The sequence below is a fragment of the Colobus angolensis genome, unplaced genomic scaffold (assembly GCF_000951035.1).
Source record: "Colobus angolensis palliatus isolate OR3802 unplaced genomic scaffold, Cang.pa_1.0 Scaffold164, whole genome shotgun sequence".
Classification (NCBI taxonomy): domain Eukaryota; kingdom Metazoa; phylum Chordata; class Mammalia; order Primates; family Cercopithecidae; genus Colobus; species Colobus angolensis.
In genome coordinates this window covers 5,838,689-5,854,268 of record NW_012114755.1, presented here as the reverse complement: position 1 = coordinate 5,854,268, position 15,580 = coordinate 5,838,689, and the positions used below count along the sequence as shown (strand labels likewise).

The following is a 15,580-nucleotide window of genomic DNA, read 5'->3' as shown; positions in this document are numbered from 1 at the left end:
CCAACAAAAGTCTAATATCCAGAATCTATGAGGAACTTGAACAAATCAACAAGCAATATCCAAATAACCACATTAACAAATTGACAAAAGACATGAAGAGACACTTCTCAAAAGACATACAAGCAGCCAACAAACATATAAAAAATGCTCATCATCACTAATCCAGAGAAATGCAAATCAAAACTGCAATTAGATACCGTCTCATACCAGTCAGAATGGCTATTATTAAAAAGTCAAGAAATATCAGATGCTGGTGAGATTGTGGAGAAAAGAGAACATTTGTACACTGTTGATGTGAATGAAAATTAATTCAGCCACCATGGAAAACAGTTTGGAGCCTCTGCAGAGAACTTAAAACAGAGCTATCATTTGACCCAACAATCTCATTACTGGGTATATACTCAAAACAATATAAATTGTTCTACCAAAAAGACGCATGCACCCATATGTCCATCGCAGCACTATTCACAATAGCAAACACATGGTATCAACCTAGGTGCCCTTTAATGGTGGAGTAAATAAATAAAATGTGGTATATATAAACCAAGGAATACTACACAACTGTCAAAAAGAATAAAATTATGTCCTTTGCAACAACATGCATGCAGCTGGAGGCCATTATCCTAAGCAAATTAATAAGAGAACAGAAAACCAAATGTTGCATGTTCCCACTTGTAAGTAGGAACTAAATATTGAATACACATAGATATAAGGATGACTACGATATACAGTGGTGACTACTAGAGGAGGTAGTGTGGGAGAGGGGTGTGGGTTAAAAAACTCCTTATTTGTTACTATGCTCACTACTCGGGTGGCAGGATTTGCAACCCAAACATTAGCATCATGAAAAAACATGCATGTATACCCCCGAATCTAAAATTTAAAAGTTGAAATTATATTAAAAAATTGGGACAGCCTAATGTTTTTCAATAGAAAAACCAATAAATGAATTATGAAAAATTTATAATAAGGTATTCTGTGTTCCACTAAATAGTATCAGACAGATCTTTGTGTATTCATAGAAGGATATCAGTAATATACTATTTAGTGAATACAGAAAAATCTTAGCATGAAAGAGAAGAGAAAGATGCCATTGCTCTCAGAAAAAAAAATGTTTCTGTGCTTAAAGCAAAAATAGGACTAAATCAATATTATCCAAATCAAGTCTAGTTATTTTTGTGGAGTTTGATGAAGGTAGAATTTCACTTAAAACTTTGTTAATCTCTTAATTATTTGAAATGTTTTTGATAAATATTTTAGTTTTATAACTTAAAGTATTAAATGATTATTATTCAAAAGTTAAAATAACCATTCAAGAAGGAGTTTGCATGATTTATCAAAAACCCGTTTATAAACTGACTAACTGACATTGATTTTTCAAAATGTGTCCTCTAGTTTCACTTAAACGTACTGTTGAAATAACATTTCAATTGATTTGCATGGATCCATTCAAATCAGTCTCATGAAACACATACTGTGATGCTGTGTAAGCACAGCAATGCAAGTATAAATCACCAAGGAAAAAACACTGCCTATAGTAGCAAGAGATCTCTAATCTAATAGCTCATTGAATAAAATTATAGAAGTCTCCTAATATCCTGTATGCTTATAGTATTGCTATGCTTTAAAGCAATAACCTGCAACCATACTCTTCTTGCTTAGCTAATGAAACTGTCTAAAGGATTGAGGTCATAGAACAAATGTCGTCACAGCTTACTGAGAGCACACACACAAACATCAATACACAACCTTTGTCTTATGTTCCAAATTTCTGGACTTCAGGAGAAACAAAAACTAATATGTATTAAACACTAAGTGCTAGTCCCTATGCTAAAAAGCAGAAATATTGCTATTCCCATTTTACAGATAGTATAGATATTATAACCACCATGCTAAAAAGTAGTAATATTGTTATTCCTATTTTCATAATGGTTAAGTAACTTGACCAAATTCATATAACTTTGAAGAGGCAGAACTTGGATTGGAATTCAGCCTAGTTAAATGCTAAGGTCTAACCTCTTAACCACTATACTATCTCTGTTGTCTTTCATCAATTTAGCAACAAAATTCTCCTAAATGAATTGCTAATTGATAGGGTAGATATGAAACCAAGAAGTTGTGAAATGTAGTGGGTGAAAATAGTAGTTAAATAAAACAGAATATTATGCCATTGTGAATAAAAATCATATTATCAAGTTTTAATTGGTCTGATCCTATGTATGAAACTTACTTAATTAAGTCTAATGGCTGCTCCTTGTAGAAATAGGAAAATCGAGCCCAATTCTGGTGAAGTATGTATCTTTCATTGGTGGGATTGGGAGGTTCTGATGGCTTCCAATATTGACCCTGCAGATATTCAAGAGGCGGGTACATAAAAGATGAAGCAAAAGACAAAGGTGAAGTAAATAAACACTGCTGTTCTAAGAAGGTTAGTAAACAAGGGTATGTTTTCTTTTACTTTTAGATTTCATATTCAATTGATATGAAATTATTTCACAAACTATAATAATATCTATTTATTAAATTATCACACAAAGCTATCTCAAAATACAAGTAAAAGTGTAAGACTTTGGCTTTACTCAAGCTATTCTTTCACGTGGAATGCCCTTTCTTCTCTACTCAAATCCTAATATAATATTCCAGGCCCAGAGAGCCATATCACTATATAACTAGATAGGACTTTAGAAATGGGCTAACACATTTTTTATAGATGAAAAAATTAAACCTCAAGGAACGTTAAGCAATGAATCCAAGGTCATACTGCTATTATGGGAAGAAACTCCTGTTCTGACCTTTCTTATAGCCACTTGCCAAAGAACTTAAAATATTACAAAAACCTTTAGCATTTAAGGGGCTCAGTATTGCTTCATGCATAAGCTCTTCTCCCATTGTTAGATACCGACTAATATTATTTATATATTTTCATGGCCCAGCAAAGTATTGTGTACACTGTGGCTGTTTAAGACATTCTGTTTTTACCATAGACAAATGAACTGCTGAAGGGAGCACTGAATAGATATCCAGTTTAAAATTTAGCACATGTGAAAATATATATATGATAAGGCATTACATTTTGCATCACCAAGATTCCAACTTTTTTCTTCTTCTGTAGGTAATTCAACTGAATCTTAAGAAATTAAACAACCAAAAAAGCAGCCTATGTGGGTATTTTGAAAAATGATTCTGTAAAGCACATAAGGGAAAATCCAGTACCTAATGTTGCATTCAGAAGAAAAGAAAGATTAAAAAGTAAAATCAACAGTAAGTTATAGCTATCTCTAGTGATAGCTCAGTGACATTGCATTTCCAATGAGCCTATATAACTCTACTGAAAGGCTACATGTATAGTTTAAAACTGCTGATGACTGAAGACATTAGTTTGGCTTTATGATATGGCATTGTAAGGATAGAATTAATGCCCTAAAAATTAATTGAAAAAAACCTCAAAATCTTTAGAAAAAAGAATAAGATCTTTTGTGAAGAAAGATTAGCACAGAATGCAGTGCAAAGTGTTTATTAACCTACTTTAGATATCTGCTTTACCAAATGTCCACGTTATTATTTAGAATCTATAATCTCCTAAGAGTTTCTTTGCCCCAGGAAAAAAAAAATGTGACAGTGGGCCCTCTGTATCTGCAGGTTCTGTATCCACAAATCTATCCAACAGAAGATTGTAAATATTTTTAGACAGCAGTAAAAAAAAATTTAAAAAGACACACCATAACAACTATTTACATTTATATTGCATTGGGTATTATAAATAATCTAAGATGAATTAAAGTATGTTGAAGAATGTGTGTGTGTAGGCTATATGCAAATACTACTATATTTTATATAATAAACTTGATCATGCTGGGATTTTGGTATCCAAGGGTCAGGGGATTGGTTCTGGAACCAATCCTCAGTGATTAGGTACTATATATGTGTTCAAGGGCTGTTGAATAAAAGAAGAGGCTGTTTGTTTTTTCTAATACTTAAGTTACTAAATTGACACTCCTGTTGAAAATGGTGACTCATTTTGGAAAATTTCTTCTACTCTTACAGGAAACACATAAAGAAAAAAAAAAACAAAAAAACTAATCAGTGTTGAACTGACCTAGAGTAAATTCTCATACTACTGAATAAATATTGCATATTGACCAGTTGTGGTGGCTCATGCCTGTAATCTCAACACTTTGGGAGGCTGAGGCGGGCATATCATCTGAAGTCAGGAGTTCAATTACAGCCTGGCCAACATAGCAAAACCCTTTCTCTATGAAAAATACAAAAATTAGCCAGGCGTGGTGGTATGTGCCTGTAATCCCAGCTACTCAGGCGGCTGAGGCAGGAGAATTGCTTGAACCCAGGAGATGGAGGCTGCAGTGAGCCAAGATTGCACTACTGCGCACCAGCCTGGGGGACAGAGCAAGACGCCATCTCAAAAAACAAAAGTAAACAAAACAAAAATTAAATATTAACAGAGGAAAACTAGCATAACAGACCAAGTCCTAGAAAAGGAAGAGCTTGGCTTTGGGCTTTTGGTAACTAGTACAGCAACACTGTTCAAAAAATGGGGAATTATTTAGCTGCCACTTGTTTCAATTAAAATATTTGTTTCTTCTATTACTGAGAACTATATTTCTTGCAAAGAGAATACATCATCAAAAAGTCTTTTTAAGTATGGAAGAGTAAAACTGTAACAAAAGAAACAATAAAAATAGATGTCCAAGGGATGATCTCAAAGTAGAATATATACACATTGAGCCACAGGATTTCTACTGTCAACAGGTGGTGAAATTTAAACACTGGCTATTCAAATGAGAAAGTTTTCATCAAAAAGTTTCCATCATCTGAGATCAGGAGTTCGATTCCAGCCTGGCCAACATAGCAAAACCCCGTCTCTACTAAAAATACAAAATTATTGTATTAGGCTAAGAAATTAGGCTGAGTACGGGTTCCAAGGCCAAGTTTTCAGGTTTGGTTCAACAGGCGAATCATGTAAAATGTCACTTCTCTATTAAACTTTTAAACTCAATGTTTTTGTACAATGATTTGCCAGCCCCCCCCAAAAATTCTTCTGAATATCAATTGTCATAACATCTGAAGTATTCTTATGCTTTAGTTTATATTGCAATTGTACACATGCTTTATTTCTAGGAGAGTCCTAGACTATGAGCTTGGATTCATGGTTGTGTTCCAATAATGGCTAACAGAATGCTTTGCATATAATTGAAGCCAATCATGTATTTGATGAATGAATATGTGAATGCATGTAATTTAAATTCCTTACAGCTTCAAAACTTTATAAATGAGAAAAGAACTAATGGACTCAGATAGAAATTTCCAAATATTATGTTCTAAAATGTTCTTTTAATGTGACTGCTGTTTTCAAAATGGGTTCTAATAAAAAGTCATTTGCAAATGTAAAAGTTTTTAAAATACGTGTCCATTTGAAACTTCAAAGACACATTTAGTATATATCTCGCCAAAGCTGGTAAAGCTCTCAGCTTGGAACCAGGAAGTCTTTGGGGATTTTCTCTCCTAGAAAACTAAGCAATTTGAAGTAAAGGAAGATTCTCTCTCCCAGTAATGAACATGGCAGGAGGAAAATAAGCTCAGAATTTCACAATCAAACCTATGCATACATCGTGGAGTGGATAGGCAGATGAATAAGTGTTAGAGTTTAGCAGCCTTTCAATCCCAAACCTTTTCTTCCCATCTTCTATGCCGAAAGGACATCTTGAGAGAATATAGTACACCTACAAGGTAAGTACAAAAAGACATTATCACATTTCAGAACTTATGCTTTCCACATTCCTTTCAATCACAATTTAACAATGTCTACTTTGAATGTAGATACAGGCTCGAATTACAGAAGGAAGCTTCCCTTGGTTGTCTGGAATATGTAGAGTGTGGGATTATATGGAGTTTGCAGATATTTTAGCTTCTGAGTCCAAGAACTCCCCATTCCTTTGATGGGGTGAAGAGGTGAATGGACCATAATTTATTGTTTCTCCTGTCCAAAGCTCCTCTTTAGTTCTTTGTGCCAGAATTTCTACTATAATTAGGGCTTCAAGTAGGAGACTAATGTCACTACTAACAGTTCAATTGGGGGAATATGGAGTAGAATTGATATTTATCCAAGCTGTCTTGAATATTTCTTCAATTAATTATTTTTACAAGGCCTTTTACCTGATATCTGAATTTGTTAGCCAAGGTGATCCTATCTCTACAGCCACTTTGCAATGACTTGCATATTTCTATCAGTTTTATCCTGAATATAATTGGGCTTTGGTGTTCTCTGTTCTTGTATTTCTGTGAATTCAATCTCATCTGCTTTTTATCTTCCAGCAACTCTTCAAAATTTCTGTATTTCTAATTGCTAAATTTGTTTTTATTCAGCACTGTTTTATACATAGTCCCCAACCTTTCCTTTCTTTTACATTTTACCATTCAAAGACTCTTTGATTGGAATGGTTGTAGTTCTTGAATCATCATCATCTAAACTCATCATCCATGTTAAGAGCAGCTCAATATCCCATCTTGGTAAAGAAATCATAATTTATGCAAGGTAGTTTTACTTTTTATAAATAATGTCATAAATATGACCTGTTTTACATATTTTGGATTATTTCCTTAGGAAAGATTCACCAAAGTAAGAACTCTGTCTTGGGATGTTAACAAAGTGGAAATATTTATGCTACCAGGTATTAAGATGTATTATAAAGCTATGATAATAAGTAAAGTATAGTATTGTAAAATTAAAAAAAAAACAAAACTGAATTTAGGCCTGCAAAGACATTATTTGAAAAAAATTATTGCAAAAGGTGGAGAGGGACTATTGCAATAGAAAGATTCAGAGATCTGCAAACATCTGAAAGGTTGGGCAGAAAAGTGATCTCATTCATAGGGAGAAGTAAGCAACCATCAGGGATGATCTTCCTTTATGCTAAGGAGGAGCTGCTACACATGACAATATTGGCTCAAGCTGAGGGTAGGTCAATGTTCAGGTTCTTACAGGGAGAAGAGAAGCTTAATTAAAGTTTGGTCAAGTCAAGGTCAACTTCTTGTTCTGATGGATCAATGAGGATAAACAGTTCAGCTAACCATTTATAAAATGAAGAATGAGAATTTGGAGAAAGTGAAGTGTGTCTGGTCTTTGTTACCATAAACCATTAGTAACAACAAAAGGGAGATACTGCAGGGGTAAGGATAGATGTAAAAGAAGTAGATTTTCCCTGGTGCCAAAAGGGAAAGTGATTTCCCCCACCTTTTTTTTCTCAGGGTACAAGGGAGTCTTCAAAAGACTCATGAAAAATGGATATGTGTGGTTTTCAAATTTTATGCACAAAATTAAACTCATACTAACTTGTTATAACATGTCCGAACAGGATTTAGTTTGAGGGACTAAGAAGGACTCATCAGTTTGAAAAGGGCCGCTGTCAGAGCAACATAAATTCTGCTAAAATTGAAGCAAGAACAAATATCAAATTTATGGTGAAGCTTGGGGGGAAGAATGGTGAACTCACTGATGCTCTACCAAAAGTTTATGAAGATAATCCCCCTAAAGAGATCAACAGTTTATAAATGAATAACTCATTTTAAGAAGGGATGAGGGATGAGATGATGTCAAAGATGAAGCCCACAGCAGCAGACCGTTCACATCAATTTGCAAGGAAAAAATTCACCTTGTTCATGCCCTAATTGAAGAGGATCAAAGACGAACAGCACAAATAATAGGCCAACACCACAGATATCTCAACTGATTCAGGTTTCACCATTCTGACTGGAAAATTATAGTTGAACAAACTTTCCAATCAATGGGTGTGAAAATTGTTGTATTCAGTTCACCTGTAGACAAAAGCAGTTTTCAATGGAAATTTTAAATAAGTAGGATCAAGATCCTTAAGAATTTCTTTGAAGAATTATGACAGGGATGAAACATGGCTTTGCCAGTGCTATCCTGAAGATAAAGCACAATCAAAGCAATGGCTACCAAGAGGTGGAAGTGGTTCAGGGAAAGCAAAAGAAGACAAATCAAGAGCAAAGGCCATGGCAACAGTTTTTTGGGGGGATGCTCAAGGAAGTTTGCTTGTTGACATTCTGGTGGGCAGAACAACAATAGCTTCTGCTTATTATGAGAGTGTTTTAAGAAAATAGTGCCAGGTACTGCTCAAAGCTTTTTATATCTGAACTAATTTAATTATCTAGGTAACCTATGAAGTGGATATTATTACTGTCTAAGCACAAAGAAACAGTGGCACAAAACCATGATTCTTTGTGAGAGAGGTTTTTAGTGGGAAACTTAAAGATCCTAGGACTTCAAATGCAGAGAAAACAATACTATTTAGAAGAAAGAAAATAGTTTTAAATGAAGGAAAAAAAGTTTTGAGGTTTCTCAAATTCTATCCATATATAAAGAAATTAAAACATTCTATTTCCATTTGGAATGATAAATATTTCCTTTACTATGCACTGACTATATAAAACCAAACTCCAAGACTGTAAAACCACTTTACAAAGATCTTACAAAATCAAAGTCCTCTAGCTCTCAATTAATTGCTTTTTCCAATACTGTATAACATCTCTTCCTTTACTACATCCATACCATCAACCACTCATTTTTAAACAACAGTTTGAGAGTTAGGGAGGCTAATGGGTTTATGTGGTCTAATTACACTTTCAAACTGCTCAATATCACCAAATGCTTATATCCTCCTATACAGAAACACCTTGCAGAAATGGTATGACATCTGCACATGTATAAAAGCACACACAAGCATATATCTCGTATTCAAAGGGATGTGCCCAAAGGTCTTCTCTACCTACAATTCTGTTTCTTGATGAGGATGGAAAGAAGGTTGCCTGATCTTCGATGAGGAAGAGCTCCTGCCGATGTCTGCTGAATTGGGCAGTAAAATATTCAGGATGGGGATACTTCACACTGGGTGGGAGTCTCACAGGCCCAAGCACATAGCTCATGGGAGTGTGCGTAGGTCGGGGAATATCACTCTCCTTAATAGGCATTTTGATTCCCAAGACTTCAGCATAGGTAACTAATACCTCCCAAGGGGCATGGATCTTGACAAAATAAGTTCTTCCATCTTCAGAGTCCTGCATAAAAAAAAAAAAAAGCAAAATAGCAGAAAGCTTACTGATCAGTTTGTTACTGAGCTGATTAAATAAAATAAATAATGTTTTATAAAATCTCAAACACATCAAAGTATTTTCAATTTTTTGAAATTTTCAGGCAAAACTTTGAGAAAACAAAATTCACAAAACATACAGTTATAGTTACATAAACATGTGTATATGTATACATATAATGTGTGTATATATGTGAAAGACAGAAAGAGACATATAAAGACACACACAAACAGAGAAAGAATATTTTTAAAAATATATTTCATGGTCAATGTATACTCATCTCTAAATCCACAATTACCTAAGTGGTTCTGGGCAATTTCTTAAGTTTTTAGTAACTAGCTATAAGTTCAAAATTTTACTTAAGTTATATAAGGGATACATATAGACTGTAAAATGCACTCACTCTTCTTACCCAACTTCTTTGTTTAGCCTACACAAAGAGGAAGAACTTTAGGTAATAAAGGTTCATTGCATAGGAAAAGTTACGGATTGTATGGTATAATAACTTATTAGTTCACTGAAAATGGGAGAACTGGAGAGTAATGCTTTAGTTTTTCTTTTCTTTTCTTTTCTTTTAAGACAGAGCCTCACTCTGTTGACAAGGCTGCAGTGCAGTGGCACAACCATGAAACTCCTGGGCTCCAGCAATCCTCCTGCTTCAGCCTCTCAAGTAGATGGACAACAGGCACAATGCCCAACTAATTTTTTATTTTTTATTTTTTGTAGAGACAGGATCTTGCTATGTTGCCCAGGCTGAAACTATTAGAAATTTCATAGATAGGGTGAGATATTAAATAGGACTTTAAAACCAATTTTGAAGGAAATTCTAGAAAAACAGTAAAAATGAGTTTAAAAAGAAAACATGGTATATTCATGAACAGAAAGAATGTCTTGGCTTAAACAGCAGGTTATGCTGCAAGACAGCCTGGTTAATCATTTAGGGGACCAGATTATAGCCAGACTTCAAAATGAAACTGTTATGAGAAAAAGTCCACATCTTCTTTTTCTTTGTATCCTGAATGCAAACTGTGTCCATTTATTACTGCATATTCACAGTACTCATCCACTTACCTGTAAGACTACAGGCCCCATCATCCCAGTGCACGTATCTGTAGCCAAAAGAGCTATTGTATTGCCCCCAAACACAGAGTCTATCCAGCCAAAGGCCAGAATAGGAGAAAACAACACTTAAAGAGTCTGGTATAAATTATCAACTACATTTACCCTTTTATCTTCTATTTCCAACTCAAGACCTGTTTTTCTGAGATTTTTTTCAAACTCTTTTCTTCTTTCCTATGACCAAAAAAAAAAATCAACAGAATTATGCAGAACACTTTTGTTTTATTTGCTCAGTATTGACAGATTCAATATACAATGGCTGTGACTTTGGATGGCTCTCTGCCTCTCCCATGGTTGTATTTAAAAGTGCTCCATCTGAATGTCAGGTACTGTTTTTCTCTTGTGCTATAATTCGCAACAACTACAAAAATGCAGTATATCTAGGAATAATCACCAGGAAATACACAGAACCTCTATCTGAAGAAATGCACAAAACTTTACTGAATAACGTAAATTTAAAAAACTTTATAAACAGAGAGACATGCTCCAAGTTGAAAAGACTCACTATTACAAAGATCAATACTCTTCAAATAAACTATATATTTAATGGAATTTTAAGCCAATATGTCATCAAGACTTTTTAATCCAGAAGGACAAAATGGCTTCACTTAGCAAAAAGTAAACTTAAATTTAACTATAGGTCATTACTGAAAATAATCACTTGGGTACTTAGTTTTTCATTTGTTTGTTTGCTTGTTTGTTTTGTAATGACAGGATCTTGCTCTGTCACCCAGGCTGGAGTACAGTGTTGTAATCACAGCCCATTATAGCATCAAACTCCTGGGCTCAAGTGATCCTCCCCAGCCTCCTGAGTAGCTGGGACTACAAGCAGGCATCTCCACACTTGGATACTTTTTAAAAAAATTTTTTATAGAGACTGGGTCTCATTATCTGCCCAGGCTGGCCTTGAACTCCTGGCCTCAACTGATCCTCCCGCCTTAGCCTGCCAAAGCACTGGGATTACAGGTGTGAACCACCCACCCAGCCTTTATTAAAGCAATGTATTGATGACAAAAAAAGTATTTTTATATTTTTAAGACATTTTTATTGAGTTAAAATATACATATGTAACTTACCATCTTTACCATTTTTAAGTGTACAGTTCAGTAGTAATAAATACACTTATACTGTTTTTCTCCCTTTATCTCCCTCCTTCCCCTTCCCTTTCCTGGCTTCTGGTAGCCACCAATCTACTCTATCTTGAGATCCACATTTTTACCTCCCACACATGAGTGAGAACATATGACATCTGTCTTTCTGTGCTTGGTTTATTTCACTTAACGTAATGGCTTCCAGTTCCATTGATGGCTGCAAATGATAATATTTCATTTTTTTAATGGCTGAAAAATATTCCATTATATGTATTTGCCACGTTTTCTTTATGTATTCATCCAATAATGGGCACTTTTCCTTTGCTGTGCAGAAGGTTTTTGGCTTGATATAATCCCAGTGGTCTATTTTTCCTTTAATTGCCTGGTCTTAACCAAAGAAGTATGTCTAGATCAACATCCTGGAGCATTTCCCCAGTGTTTTCTTCTAGTAGTTTCAAAGTTTCAGTTCTTACAGTCAAAGCTTTAATCCACTTTGATTTGATCTTTTGTATGTAAGAACTATGCGTCTGGTATCATTCTTCCACATATAATTATCCAGTTTTATCAGTATCATCTATTGAAAAGCTTACCTTTTCTCCATTGTATGCACTTGGCCCCCTTTTCAAAGATGAGCTTGTTTTAAATGCATAGATTTAAATCTGGATTCTCTATTCTATTTCATTAGTCTGTGTGTCTGTTGTTATGCCAGTACCTTATTGAAGGTATGAGATGCAGGATAGTCATTTAGTTATGCACAGTTGGAAGAGAAATGTGGACTGGAAAAGTAAATTCAGGGATTGTATGATTAATGTATATAAAATCATAAAATATATTATTTTAAAACAGACAGAATCATCAAATACATCAGTGTAAGTTAAGGAAAGGTGAGGATTAAGGACTGTGCCCTGAGGCACTTCAATAATAAGAGATTTAGGAGAAGTAAAGACTGAGAAGGAGCAGCTAGTGAAATAAGAAAACAACTAAGATAATGTGGAGTCCTGGAAGCCACATGAAGAACATACACAACAGAAAAGGGAAGGATCAACTGTGTCAAATATTGCTAATAGGTCAAGTAAGATGAGGGCCAAGTCTTGACCACTGGATTTTATACAAGGAGATGGGCAGAGTGGCTGGGATGAAGGCTTGAAAAGAATGAGTTTAATATATAATTGAGCAGAAAAAAAAATACAGAAATAGTAGCTAATAGGAAAACTGGGACAAAAAGAGGGTTTTTATTCATAACTTTTTAATATAGAAAAATTAACAGCCTATTTGTTCACTGAAGAAAATGGCCTAGTAAAGAATATCAAATATAATTTAGGAGAAAGAGGAACTAACTTTAGGAGCAATATCCCAAAATAGGTATACAGAAATGAGTTAACAAAGCAGGCATTAAACTCCTATCCTTAGAAAGGCCTGCCTGCAACTTTCAAAAGGTTGGTCTTAGTGTCTGGGACTTGCTTTTCTGAAGAGTTCCCTCCACTCCCAGAACTGATACGAGTGACTCACTTTGCCTATACTGTTTTTCCAAATAGTGTTATTTATGCTGAATATCTGCTTTCCTTCTGGGAGTATGAAATTTTGGTAAGTGCTAGGCTGAAGGAAACAAGGTAACCAGCCCCTAATAAAAACCTAGTACACTTTAATGGGCTTGCCCAATAGATATTTCACATGTGTTTTCATACATTGTTGCTGGAAAAAGTAAGTGTATATCCTGTGATTCTACTGAGAAAAGAATCCTTACAAACTTGTTCCCGGTTTCCTCTAGACTTTGTCCCATGAGCTTTTTCCCTTGCTAGTTTTGCTTCTTATCATTTCACTGTAATAAAATGTCTCCATAAGCATGACTATAAACCGAGTCCTGTGATTCTTTGTAATGAACCCCTAAACCCCAGAGTTGTCTTTGGTACTCCTGAATAGTAGGCAAGAGGAAACAGAATGCAGGGCACACGTGGAGGAGTTGCCTTTAGGTAGAAGGCTAAATAGTTTGTCTATGGTAACAAAGAGTAAGATAGCTTACACAAGCAAAAATCCTGGTGGATGGACAGATGTGGTGGTAGAAATGTATAGGTTTTATCTTCTTGCTTCAGTTTTCTCAATGAAGCAGAAAAATGTGATCAGCTAAGCTTGAAGATGGGAAGGAGGTATTGGAGGTGTGAGGAGAGAAAAAATCATTATAAAACAGTCATCTAAGAAAGTGGGAAACAATAGAATATGGAAGGAAAGTATGATTGCCACAAAGCATAAGGACCCAGTTAAGGTCCATGGGCACGAATGTAAGGTAAAGTCAGTCAGTAAATTGTAAGTTTTCCTTTCTGCATGTGTGTTGGCATGTAGTAGGTGGGGCTGGGTTTAACTAAAGTTGTTGCTTTGTCAAGCACAACTGGGAGAGGGGAAAGAGACTTGATGAGATATGTAACACAGTAATTACAATTGTTGACAATGAGACACAAACTGAATAAAGAGTGAGAGGGGAATAAGAGCAGCAAAAATCAGTAAGATGATTGCCTCTTACCTGGTCCTGGTGAGGTGGAAGGAGGAAGAATGTGGATCAGAAAGATGTGAGGTGTAATCAGACAGTTGTACACATAGAATGAAATTACAAATAGTTGCAGTTATTAGTAATGACAAGTTCTAGGTGAGTGAATGGCTGAGTAGAAGCTAAGATCATTGGAAAAGGGAGTTCAAGGAACAGAGAGGCCAGAGTGTCAAAATAATCATCTAAGTATGAATTGATACTATCAATGATTTAAAAAGATTGCTGGAAAGACTGACAGTGATCCAGGAGCTAAAACTGTTGAGGAATAGAAGATGCAGAGACAGATAAATGACAAAAACAAATGCAGGATAATAATAAATCTGATGAGATTTAAAGCTCAGGAATTTCAGGGACAAGTGAAGGAGAACATAGCAACAAGATACAAGGAGGGCAAGCAGCATTTACCCCATCTCTAGGGAAATGCTGTGTAAAGAAAAATAACCATCATTTGAGAGGACTGCTACAGGAACGTTCAGAGAAGAGACGAAAATGATGACGGTTCATGAATTTCAGAGGCCTGGTAGAAGGCTTTCGAGGCAGTGGGTGGAAAAAAGGGACAGACCTGTATGTGTACAGAGTCTTGTGGGAATAATATCTTTATTTTTAATTTTTATTTTATATGACATTTATTTTGTAAGTATATAAGTAAATGTGTGTATAAAAATGGATTAATTTATGATTTCAAATACTGAGTATTTATTGAGCATCCATTATAATCCAACCACTGTTCTAGGATTTGGGTACAGAGCGATAAACAAGACAAAGTACTTGGCCCCATAAACTTAATTTATAGTGTTGGAGACAGCAAACAAGTAAAAACATGAACAAATAAGCTCATAAAGTGATGTGTAATACAAATTAAACAAAATCAGGAATAGAGCACAATATAAAGGCTATACCTGGAGGAATAGATTAGTCATATATTTCCAAAATGAAAATATCATACAAAAGGTAATTATTATATTCAGACACATACTTCAAATTTTGGATGTTACATTTAATACTAAAGTGAGCTATAAAAAGAATCAGATACTTGGAAGAAGAAGAAAAAGAAGTTAATATGCAAAATATCCAAAAAATAACATTGACTTTACATGTCTATTCTTGGGCTGCCTACTTTACAGTTATCTTGCTCAGTTTAAGGTTTCAGTAACACTTAAGGGCCTTTCACTTTTACAACATAATTCAATGCAGATATCCATGTGAAACTATAAAATGTGCTTCTTTTTATTATTCCCATTTCTCTTATAATGCACTTACCGCCTTTAACTCTGCGTCTTTCTTTATGTCATCAGCATAGGAAAGCACAAAATCAATTTGCCTAATCCCATCTCGGAAGAAGATAGAATCTTTGCTTTGCTGATTTTTTTGAAACTGCAGGAGACATAAATGACACAAATGTAAATTATAGTTTTATTCTGAAATGGCAAAAGCACAAAAGGAATTATTTATAATTTGGTCACCAGCTACTTTTTTTTCAGTCTTGAAATGACAAGTCAAGACAAATAACCAGAGTTTTTAGCAACAGATTATGCTTTGTTTTATAAAGTGAAATTCCATATAAAAGATTAAGCAATAATGACTCAGGAGGAAGATAAGCATGTTAACTACATGGACATACAACAAAAATGCTGCAAACATACCAAAATATGAAATGGATATATATATATATATATATGGATATATATATATATATATGGATATA

General features: G+C 34.7%; 1 protein-coding gene across 1 annotated transcript in view; it reads right to left on the bottom strand.

Moving 5' to 3' along the window:
* Positions 1-15,580, bottom strand: part of ANO5 (anoctamin 5) — a 72,242-nt gene that overhangs the window by 45,764 nt on the left and 10,898 nt on the right. Inside the window, exons 4-8 of the mRNA XM_011937528.1 lie at positions 15,136-15,249; positions 10,351-10,419; positions 8,809-9,093; positions 5,625-5,738; positions 2,231-2,346 (exon numbers count right to left, since the gene is read on the bottom strand). Of these exons, the coding sequence (XP_011792918.1) occupies positions 2,231-2,346; positions 5,625-5,738; positions 8,809-9,093; positions 10,351-10,419; positions 15,136-15,249 (698 nt within the window). The remainder of the gene's footprint in view (positions 1-2,230; positions 2,347-5,624; positions 5,739-8,808; positions 9,094-10,350; positions 10,420-15,135; positions 15,250-15,580) is intronic.